Source organism: Lissotriton helveticus, chromosome 4_1 (assembly GCF_964261635.1).
Source record: "Lissotriton helveticus chromosome 4_1, aLisHel1.1, whole genome shotgun sequence".
NCBI classification, from domain to species: Eukaryota; Metazoa; Chordata; class Amphibia; order Caudata; family Salamandridae; genus Lissotriton; species Lissotriton helveticus.
The window spans coordinates 165604808-165616897 of NC_136063.1; the positions used below are offsets into that span (position 1 = coordinate 165604808).

The following is a 12090-nucleotide window of genomic DNA, read 5'->3' on the forward strand; positions in this document are numbered from 1 at the left end:
TTTTCAGGATCTAGTCTGGCACCTGTGAAGGGATGAAGGTAAAGAATCGGAGGGGGAAAATATCCATTTGATATATGGGTTTAGAATTATGTCTAAAAAGTGAATTCTCAAAAACAGTACAGTAAGACAGTCTCCCCCTTACAAAAGCGAGGTGCCTTACACTGTGTAGGAATCTGCTACAAACCCTTTTATTCATTTGAACATCTATTATTTGAAAGAGTGCCACCTTCCCTTGCTAAGAATGTCCATGCATGCATGAGGAAGATTCAAACATAGTGTGGGGGAGTCTGTCCAGCTGACTAGTCCAACTGACTACCAGAGCTTGTTGTCAGTTTGCTTTACATGAGCACAAGTTTTGTTACACAAGGAGACATTCATTTTGTTAGGCACGGTGAGATTAAGTGATTTGCCCAGAATCACAGGATGCTTAGCGTCGTTGCTGAGACTCAAACCCGGTTCCCCAGCTTCGAGGTTGACTGTTATAGTTGAAGGGCTACATCATCTATCCAGGATTATTGTTAATAATCCCACATTAAAAACTTTCAAAAGTAAGAGACCAGTGGGATATACGCATTTGTGAGACTTCAATAGAGGAATCTATAATTTTTGCCCGTGTATTACTTTAGTAATGAGAGGTGCTAGTGGAAAAGTGTTCAGAGATTTCTTTGGTCATAAGTACTAAACAACACTTTTCTCAAATACACGTGTGGTCCCCTAATTTGTGCTGGACATTCTCTGGTTTCTTGAAAGTGGCCAGAGAATTTCCTCCTAGCAATATATGAACTTACAAAAATAATGTCCGGATCTCAAATGTTTTTTTAATCTTCCGCAGATAGGGCGCAGATCCAACTGGGTATTTATGCAGAAAAAGACAGATTCAACGTGCCTTACGTGACATGGCTGGCTTCGTTCATGTGAGACATGATCACAGCAAGTCATAGGGCAATCATAGAGAAGGCTGGAGAAGTGGCATAACTATTTTAGGGAAACGTAAGCGACGGAATTCTGATATGGATACAGCATTTATGTGGTTGCTGAATGAGAACTCACAATCAAACAGCATACCCAGGTTGTAAGTTTGTAGGCTTTCTTTTGGACTGGAAGTGGGACAGAGCCCAGAAGTCCAGGATATATAATAGGGAGGACCGATGAGCTGATAAGGCCAAAGTGCACTTTTTTGTTTTGTTTTTTACTGTTCACACAGGGTCAGTTTTCTGCGTCCTTTCATGGGCCAGTGACAGCCAGTAAGACATGTTCATAAAGTTCATATAACAGCATTCTAGTTTGAGATGGATCTGAAGACCATTCACATAATCTTGTGGATGCCAGTGAGTAGGCACGTGTTATGGTTAAATAGCATTACTGCTTGCCATCACTGGAGGTACTCCACATGAGATGCTAGTGATTGGGGAGTTTAATACTCCAAGCGGACACTCCAGCTATTTGCAACTCCATATCTGATGGAAGAAAGAGGATTCACATTACAATGGTCATCTCCTATGAAAGAACCAGACCTATCATAATTACATATTTATACCCATTATCACAGTAAAAATGTGGATTTGGGCAGTTCTACATAATACTCCACTCACATTCAGACTCCGAGGGCAGTGACTTACTGAGTCAGAGAGAGACAACAATTGTCCCATAAACTGAAAGAGCACAATAGACAACAACATAAATGTAGGTTCAAGAACTCCTTCTCAAGGTTCTCTTCTTCCCTCCAGTCACTGTATGAATGCTTAACATGTCTGCTACTTTAAAACTCCCAGTATACTAGGCAGATACATATTTATTCGGATTTCTCCATTTACAAAAATGAATTTGCAATTTTAGAGATTTTACCTGAAATACTAAATTCATAAAAGTCCAAGGCCAAATGTATGAACATATTTTCCCATAGACACAGAATGGGGAAAACCCTTTGATGCATCTGGCCCCAAGTCCAGAAGTCAGGCAAATTAGGTCGCAACTACCACAACGCTCCCCAACTGTAAGTTCGGTACACACAATCCTTAGTATCGGCCCATGAGTGATACTACTGCAAAGCAGATCAATGTAGAATTATAAGTTTGACGGTGTACCTGAAAGAAAGTAAGTCCAAAGTTCCACATTTCTTATAACTTTATTTTTTCTTCAATATTTAATTATTCCATATCCATTAAAAAATATATATTTTTACAGTCACAGCAAACGCATTTTGTTCGGACATCAAACTTTTTCAGCGTTTTTGTTCCTGTCGTGGTGCAGCTTGTCACCCATATTTCTGTACTCCTCTTCTCATGTATCCAATATGTTTAATGTTGTCCCATGGAATGTTCGTGGGCTTGGCCATTAAGTAAAATGAGAAAACACCTGAAGATGTTTGAACAAAACGCATTGACTGTGGCTGTAAAATTGATTTTTTTTATGGATATGGAATAATGAGATATTGAAGCATAGATAAAGAAGATATATAAAATGTTGAACTTCCTTTATTTTGGGCGCACTGTCAAACTTGTAATTCCACCAAATTCATAGTTATGATCGCAATGTTTCACCTGGCACTCGAAATTACCTCAAGTTTTAAACAGAATAATCTATACAATTCAATTCCTATAAATAAGAATACAATAATTTTGATATGTGCATTTTTTAATCAAGTTCTTTCTTACTTTCAGCATAGACCGTATATGATTACATAGGAACGTTCTTAAACGCCTTTTTATTAAATTCACGTTACAGCAACAAAGTGTTTTGCATTTAACTGTAACTTTGTTGAGAGTGGTGCTTTATATGCTAACATGTCTGACATGAAGCATGATACTCTACCAGCCTACCAAATAAAATATTGCACTTAATTTCTTCTCACACATTAAGTGCAGAACATGTGTAAAGAGTTAGTGGCATTTTCCTAGAGTGAGTTTCCTGCATACTACTTACTGAAAGACCAGCAAGTTAAGCATGACAGAAACATATGTTTATTTTGTAGTGTTATTTTCAATAAAGAAAACTTAAGAGAGCATACGAATAAAACAAAAATAAACATACACTGATAAATTGAATTTGGGTGAAATGGTACTAGGTTGAAGGATTTACAGTAAAGGGTGAGAATCATCTACCTTCCAGCATGAAAAGATTTTCTAAACATGGCTAATATAGGATAAGATGGTTATGGAGGACGGGATGAAATGTTCCTCATAGGAAGCGTTGAATAAGGAGAATGTGGACATTGACTCTACACAAGAACTTCATGTACTGTCCAAGTCTATCCTAGAATATGTAATTTACCCTTCTCAGATGTTGCGAAGCTCGGACAATGGCTCTCTTGCGTCAACTGACGTCTTAGCTTCATCACACTTTTAGCAGCGACAAATCCATTCCTAGGAGCAAGAGATATATCAATTAATTTTGTGGCACTATCTCAACAGAAGTAATAAGACAAAATCCAAAACAATATTGCTTTAGACAACATAAATCTCTCAACTCTGCTTCATTTGAAGAGGGTCAGCATTTCAAACCACATTCAACCTCGAAATATGCTAAACTCAGTGACATATCTCTGTGTGACTGTCTTAGTAAATCTGCATCATACTTCAAACATTGTTTAGCACATTTTTATATTGGGCTCACTCTCAAAAACATCCGACTTCACCAGAGAGTAAGGATTATGTTACTTACCCTGTAAGCACTTGTTCTTGGTGCTGTAGATTCACATGCTTCGCATACTCCTGCCATCTAGTTTTGGATATGGATGTGTGCAAATTGGTTTTCTTCGGAAAAGTCTTTCGAATCACGAGGTAAAGTGACTCCTCCTCTTGGTGATAATGCGCATGGGGATTGTTAGATTCTGTTCCCTTATGCGGGTCAGAATGTAGTGTAAGTATTAGTAAAGAGATGTCCATGCATATGAAAAAGTAAAAGGAACTGCAATGGCTACAGGTGTCCGGGGAGGAAGGTGGGTGCATGTGAATCTACAGCACAACATGCCAATAACAGATGCCTACAGGGACAGTAACCTAAACCTTTCGAGGCACATGTGGTTGTAGATTCACATGCTTTGCATAGACTATAAAGCAGTACCCTCCAAAAGCGGTGGCTAACCTGTGGGATTTGCAGTTGTTTGGAAATGTGTAAGTAGCACTGCCTGAACCTATATTAGTTTATCGGCGTGCTAGAACATCCACACAAAAATGCTTAGTGAAATTGTGTGGCATGTAGCTGTCTTACATAGGTCGGCTATTGGGATATTGCCCAGGCAAGCCATGGAAGTCCCTATTTTACGAGCAGTGTGTGCTCTAGGGGGTGTAGGTAAAGTCCTTTTAGTTTTGACGTAACATGTATGAATGCATTTAATCATCCATCTAGAAATGCCTAATTTGGATATGGGCTTCCCGTTGTGAGCGGACGAAAAAGCAACAGAGAGTTCTTTGGTTGTAAGGAAATCTTTGGTTCTGCTATGCAATACATTAAAGATCTTTTAATGTCTAGTGTATGAAGAGCCCTTTCCATAACCGGGTCTGGGTGAGGTAAGACAACAGGCAACTCAACTGATTGTTTAAGGTGGAAAGGGAAACCACTTTTGGAAGGAATTTTGTGTAGGTGTAAAGGACCACCCTATCCCTGTGTAGTTGGAAGAAAGTTCCTTCTAAGGTTAGTGCCTAGAGATCGCTGACGCACCTAAGTGAAGTAAAGTATCTTCATGTAGCATGACCTGGTGGTACACTGCAGCCCTGCTGATGAGCTATGAGGTGGTGTTATCAGGAGGTGATGGTTTGGGAAGGTACAGGTCTCGATCCCTGTCCCCTTGGGGACAGGGATCTGGCCAAGGATCTGGGATATTTGGTGCCTCATAAAAAAGGAATGTGGGGCCCCCTTCGGAGTGATATCTAGGGGATCACCCTGAGAAAGAGGTGGGGGTGGGAGAATAAAGGGTGTTAGTGGTGGTGAAGTAGGTGGAAGAGGGTGCAAGGGACTGGTAGCTTTGTCTTTCTTTCTCCCTTTGAGGGAGCCAAATCACCAAATCTATTGTTTCTCCAATGGAGAGTTGAAGTTTTGATGGAGGGGACTCCAAAACCACAGTCTTGGTTCAGATGCGAGCAGTTTGAGGCTATATATGTATCTGTTTCTGATGTGCATCGAGCCATTCCTTCATTTTATTGAGGATTGGTTACACCGAAGAACTGGGTTTCGATTTTATTTTAGGAGTTTTATATAGCGCTAGCCAGACCCGAAGGTATCAGAGCGCTTTACAGCATGAATCACTCATAGGATACATTAAGCCAATTGTTATATACAAAGTTCCGGGAAGCAGCACATAATATCGACGTGGATAGCAAAATGTTACACGTAAAGTAAGTTATTTCAGTACAATGTACAGGGAGCATATGACCGTTATGACAGTAGAATGTACCGGGAACAAATGATGCCTTGCTTCAGTGGTCGTTGAGGATCCAGTGAGACTCCTGGAAGGGATCGACCGGTGAGGGCGAGAAGGGGGGGGACGGACGGGGGGAAGAGAAGGGGAGGAGGAGGTCAATTGCTGACCGAGTGTCCATGTGCTTCTATGGTTTATAGCTGTCCATTTGGGTGAGATCGGTTGAGGAGGAGGTCCTTGAGCTGCCTTTTGAATTTTAAGTAGGAGGGGTTAATCCTGATATGGACTGGAATGGAGTTCAATATTTTCGGCGCATTTCCCGCAAAGGATTGAGATGCGGTTTTATGTCTGCGAGATTTCGGTGGGATAAGGAGTAGATTGTTTGAGCTCCTTAGGGTTCTTGACTGACCATCCTTCTGAAGTTTAGCAGCTAGGTAGGCGGGTTTACCTGTGTGTAGCACTTTGTGCGTGAGGCAGGCGGTTCTGAAATTGGCACGCATTTCAACAGGAAACCATTTTAGCTCTCTTAGTGCAGGCGAGATGTGATCGTATTTGTTTACTCCGGTGACCATTCTGGCTGCTGCGTTCAAAGTTGAAGTGAGTGGAGCAAGATGAGATTTTGCTGCTCCTGTGAGGGTTGCAATTCCGTAGTCCAGTCTGGACAGTACCAGGGATTGTGTAGCTTGTTTGAGGTCACTCGTAGGGATGAATGGTTTTATTTTTTTGAGTAGTGTAAGGTTGAGGAAGGCGCTCTTTGTTTTTGATGTGTTTGTTCATATCTAGTTTGGGGTCCAGAGTAATTCCCAGCAATTTTGCAGACTCAGCTAGGGTGAGGTTGTGGTTGAGAGCCTCGATGGCTTTTATCCATTCAGTGATTTGAGGGTTCTTCTCTTTGTTAGAGATGAGGAGGATCTCCGTTTTGCCCTGATTTAGCTTTAAATAGTTGCGAGAGAGCCAGTGTTGGACTTCACGTAGAGTGTCGTTCAGTCTTTTGATGTCTTCGAAGGAGGAGGTTTCCAAATAGATTTGTGTATCGTCAGCATAGAGGTGGAAGGGAATGTTGGGTTTTTTCAGTATGGAGGTGAGAGGCTCCATATAGATGTTAAAAAGGTGTGGGGAGAGTACAGATCCTTGGGGGACACCACTACCCGTGGGGGGTGGGTCAGACGAAAAGTTCTAGATTTTTATACTCTGTGTGCGGTTCTGTAGGAAAGAGGTGAACCACTGTAAGGCCACCTCGTCTGCTCCTACTCTTTCTTGAAGTGCTATAGCCTTTCCTGAACCCCGATTGATGAGGATCGAGAAGTTTGGTGCTGTCTAGGTGTTGAGTGAGCTGGAGAGAACACATTTTTCCATAATTTTTGCAAGGAGAGGGAGATTGGAGACTGGTCTGAAATTGTTCAGATCGTTTGTGTCAGAGCCAGTTTTTTTCAGTAGAGGAGTGACTTGGCCGATTTTGAGACAGTCAGGCATGACTCCAGTACTCAAGGATCTGTTTATAACCTTAGTCCAGTGCGGGGCAAGGCATAATTTAAGTTTCTTTGCCAGTTGGGTTGGTAAGGGATCCATGATATGAGCTGAGGGTTTGGTGTTGGAGATCAATTTGATGACCTCTGTTTCAGAGATGGGGTTGAAGGATTTCCATAAGTTAGGAGTGTGCTTGGGGGTGACAACATCTAATTCAGTGAATTCTTTACTGTCGTGAGGACTGCTTTGTATGTTAAATCTTGGCAATTTTGTCAATGAAGAATTTGGCAAAGTTGTCACACAGGTCTTTGGAGGCCATAAATTGTGTTATGGGGGGTTTAGAGGTGTATTGCCTGATGAGGCTGAGGTAATATGAATTTTTATGCTCAATTGTGTCCCCTACTACGTACCCCAACGGCTCCATGTATGTGCCTAAAGCGCATGTAAGTTCCCTCCATAACCCGCTATGAAGACGCAAATACATTTGCGTCCAACGTTAACATGTCCTCTTTCTAATCCGCCATGAATGGATCGATAATTCAGTTCCTAAGTGTGCCGTGCCACCGTCTTTACATGGTGCACTTTCATGTTTTCATGGCTCTGGCGAAGGCCCTGATTTCTGCCATCGAGCCTTTTTTCCTAACTTCTGCCTCTGAAAACTGCAGCGAGGACCTGCATCTGCATCCCTGAACTCTGACTTACTCTCTACGCGGCAAGTGGTGCCCGGCTCTGCCTGACTGCCTGCCAAAACTGTATTCAGCCTTCAAGTTATCTGCTCCGCTCCTCGAAAATACATTCCTGTCTAGTAGTTTAGGTAAACATCCCCCCAGCTGCAGAGTAAAGGGCCCGGCTTTTCTATCTCCATGTACGTAATTCATAGCTCCTGTTGCCATGGTAGGCCCATAGCCCTCGCATTACACGTAGACACACATGCACGCATTAGCAGTCAGTATAGAATAGCCTCTGCCCGAGAGACCTTTTCTTTAGATAATACCGTTCTCCAAACACAAAATACCAGATATGATTTAGGAACAAGTTGATCTGACCCACCAGACTTCTGTCTCTAATCCTAGCGTTAAATGTCAAGTCCCCTTCACCCTCCAGTTCCACGTCAGTCACACGTCATGCTGCTGCGCGCGCATCTCTGCCATATATTTCTGCTGACACTGCAGGATTCTTCTAGGGATCCACCCACTTCTATGACTGAAATGCTGAAATATTTCTTCTTCTATGTGACGTTTCTTATCTTGTTTCTTTCAGCCGTTACGCCTTCTGAACCCATCACCACTGTAATGATATTATATATACTGCGTACTGTTAATAAATCATTGTACATGTCCATGATTCCCTTCCTGAACCCTCGTGGTGATGGATCATGCTACCTGGTTCGAACCAATTCCATTTTATGGAATAAAACCCCTTAAAACCCAGACGCCACGGACTCTGTGTCTCTTATTTTGATTGAGCTATTTTATTGAACTTTACCACATAGAAATTAGATATCAGGTAATTTAATTTACCACAGAAATTGGCACCCCAGATGGGACACTCCCTCACCTTACGCGCCGGCGGTGCGTTGCAGCCCTAGTCCCCTGCCACAGCCGGACGGACACTCATGCGCATCCACAGGATTTCCTGTATCTCCCTCAGGCCAACGGAGGTGACAGACTGCGATTGATACCCAGACGAGGCGGTGAGGAGTGCGGAGGATCCCGACCCGAGTCCAGCCGAGAGTGCAAGGTCCGAGGTGTCTTGAGGCCCACCAGTTCCGAAGTACCTACGTCACGAGTCGAGTCGAGTCCAGTCCGGTGTCGAGTTTTCCGAGGCCTTCTGTTCCGTGCTTCCCGGTGAGTACCTTTGCTGGGGACGCATCTAGACGGGTGCATTAGTTTGCCCCGGTCGAGACGGGTTTGGGTACATAGACCCGGTCTGCACTGTTTAGCAGTGTATCTGTGCTGTTTAGCAGTACATCCAGTAAATGTTACTAGTTAATATGTGGTTTTAATGTCGTGGTATGAGTGATTGTTTGATCTACATTACTGTGTATATTGTATTTATGGTGTTCGAGTTCGAATAAGTATCAAGTATCAAGGTTCAAAAATGCCGCTGTTCAGTAAGTTACGACGGTTAGGAACTAGAAAGGGGATTCTAGAAGAAGCAGTACCTGTTCCACCTAGGGACACTCCAGGGCACTTTATGTACCACAAGCATGGCTTAGATGCCATACTGTACTTAGACTTGTGGGTCGATTATACCAAACACTTAGAGGAGAAATATAAATGGCCTGTTTCAGGAACATGGGATGCCGAGTGCATCATGAGAGTAGAGGAAGCATTATTGAAAAAGAAAGCCCGACAGTCACAGAAAGACGCCATAGAATTATGGCGTAAAGAATCACATAGACGCACAGAAAAAGAATTCAGAAAAGCAGAGAAACATAGAGAAGATTCAGAAAAGACTCGAGAAAACGAATTAGTCAAGGAAGGTATACGAGTTCGAACAGAACAAGTAGACCGACAATTAAGTACGCTTAATAATGGCATGTATCCAGTTCGGGCCGAGGGCCTGCCCAAGGCGACCCCAGAAGTACCAAAGAATCTGCCCCTTCCATTGGTTCCGACTAAATTACGTCACAAGACCGCAGCAGAGATTTTTCTTTCTTCCTATTTGGATGATGCAGCCCCAGCTTATACTCATGCACCTGCCCATGTGCCCGCACCACCTGTACCCTTTAGAGTATGTAGAATTAAAGCCAACAACATCTGAAGAGTTCATTTCCTTGTATCTAGACAAGTCCCTTCTAGACTGCGAAAGTGCCTTGTGAGTAACTAGTTGGTTTATTTGTGAATTTGTGCTTAAGACTTGTGAATAGTTTGTTACATCCATGTGTGTAACGCTTTGTGAGTGGCTTGTAGTTCCTTGTAAATAGCGACTTGTGATTAAGACTTGTGAGTAGTTTGTTGAATGTTCTTAAGTATAGCTCCTTGTAAATATGCCTTGTGAATAGCGTGTCATTTTTGTGACTTGTTGAGTTTCTTGTAAATATGGCTTGTAAATAGCGCCATGTAGTTATGTTTTGTGCAGAGCATGTTATCATCAGGTCCCTAGCCATTACGTTAGGCAGGAGAGAGCTGGATCTCTTTCAAGTGCTTAGAGAAAATGTTTTGAAGATGTGCGTATGTGTTCTGTGATAACGTGGAGAGATGAGTTCATGACTTTCCCATGTACTGCAGTCATTGGGGAATGATTGTGCTTCGGCTGCCAAAGAGTTAATATCTTTTATTGAGAAGGCAGTATTTGTTTTAACAAGGTGTTGAGGGATTCTGGCGTTTTATTTTTTTTTTGTGTTTGCGGGGGGGGGCGTGTTTTTGAGCGGAAATTCGTACCCGTTCCAGTGGAGGGATTTAGTTGTTGTTTGGTGAGGATTTAGGGAATAGCTTGGACTACTATGATGCCAAATTTGAAAAGGATCTGAGCTGTGGAAGTGGTGAAAAAAGAATGTTTTGTGCGGGGGTGCGATTTGCCATGTTATCCAATGGGCGTATTCAGTTTGCAGATTGAATGGTAAAATGTTGCATGGAGAGTAAAGGAGTGTTTTTGTGAAGGGTTTTGCTTTGGAATACTTGATTTAATGTGTTTGGCTCAGAGGTCAGTATAGTTGTAAATAGACCAGTCGAATTGAGATAAGGGTTTGCACCACGAAGAGTGCTTCAATGTTTTCACGTCTGGAAAGAAAATAAGAAAATATAAATCAGACCCTTCATAGAATGCGTTTTAATTAGTGTAATAAAACTGTTTTTTTTCCAAATAGGAATGTTTCTACAGGATATTTTTCCCAATGCAAGCTGCCCTTTAGAATAGCGTGTGACAGTTATCCCACTCACTTAGGAAAGTGGCTATTTGTAAATTAATGAACGTGGCCCTTTTTGATAGCTACAATACACTACCATCTTAGTGTATTGCTAAGAGTCCCCTACATTAGTTTGATTTGCATTCATTTAATTTCAAGGCTCACCTATGTACTTTGACAGACTGCTTCAATTAATATGTGCAGAGAACAGTCCCCACTAAAATTAGAAAACATGGCCTTTTGAAAAAGTATGATTCTGGCCCTCTTAATAGGTAGAATAGAAAAGGTTGCACACTTACTTATGAAAATATTGGTTATGCAATGCAGAATTAAGAAGTTCGACATGTTATTTTCAAAAAAGTAAAATATGGTGTGTTTCCATGCCATGATTGTTTTGTTCTGTTTATTTTTTCCCTTGCAGCTAGTAGCAGTACAGAATTATTTTAAAAATGCTAGCATGTCACTCAGTTACAGAAAAATATATGTCATTATTAATTTACTTTAACACGTTTTAAAAGTTTGCTTCAGTTAAAGTTAGAAAAGCTCTGGCCTGGGAAGAGATATGTTATGACGTACAAGGAATGTGTTTTGTTTTTTTAACCTTGAGACAGTCCGTCCAGACCGAGATGGCTTGGTTCCCAGAATATAAATGTTTATATAAAAAGGGAGGGCTACTCCCTCTTGGAGCGAGCAGTGCCTGTCTTGCTGGCCATAACCCAATTCTTTCCGCGATCCCTTTGTTTATGTGAAGGGGGGGCCGAGTTGCTACTCTGAAGCAGTCAACACTAAAAGCTTCATTGACTTCAGATAAAGTCACGCTTGCAAATGGATAGTTATTCCCCCAGTAGTGTAAACAGAATAATTGGCAGGAGTCTTGCTCTTGCGATGGGTTCAGCATCTGGCAGTCATTCAATTTTAGATCTCAGTGTAGCCCGGCTTGGAATTGATTCAAAGCTCCGAGCGCGAACATAATTCTAGAGGGAGGGGCTGCTTCTCAAAGGAGTGAGTTTTTTTCAAGGCTTCTAGGCCTTCTGTTTCTTTTTTTTTTTTTTTTCCAAAACCTTTATTGGAGTAAGCATAGAAAAGTACAAGAATGGGCCTACAACCTCACGGGCTGGCCGCTAATAACAAGGCAAAATGCATGTAAGAAAATATACACCCGTGGATAGGTACAGCTCAAGTATAAAGCGTTACTCTATAGACATCACAGAACAATTCGCATTTTTATTTTTAACAAAAAGAAAACATAAACACTAAAGGCGAATGGACGATAATTAAGGTCAGCCCAAAGAGCGGAGGGGACGGTTCCACGATCAGGAGAACACACCCAGAGCCCGGAGGCTCCAAGCAAGTCGGGGAGGGGGGGGAGGGGAGCAGCGGGGAGAACCGGAAGTATAAAAAAACCTTACGGAAAGGT

General features: G+C 42.1%; 1 protein-coding gene across 2 annotated transcripts in view; it reads right to left on the reverse strand.

Moving 5' to 3' along the window:
* Positions 1 to 12090, reverse strand: part of LOC144828458 (ubiquitin carboxyl-terminal hydrolase CYLD-like) — a 677169-nt gene that overhangs the window by 164868 nt on the left and 500211 nt on the right. For both annotated transcript variants that reach the window (XM_078686635.1, XM_078686637.1), the window contains one exon: positions 3271 to 3362. In XM_078686635.1, the coding sequence (XP_078542761.1) occupies positions 3271 to 3362 (92 nt within the window). The remainder of the gene's footprint in view (positions 1 to 3270; positions 3363 to 12090) is intronic.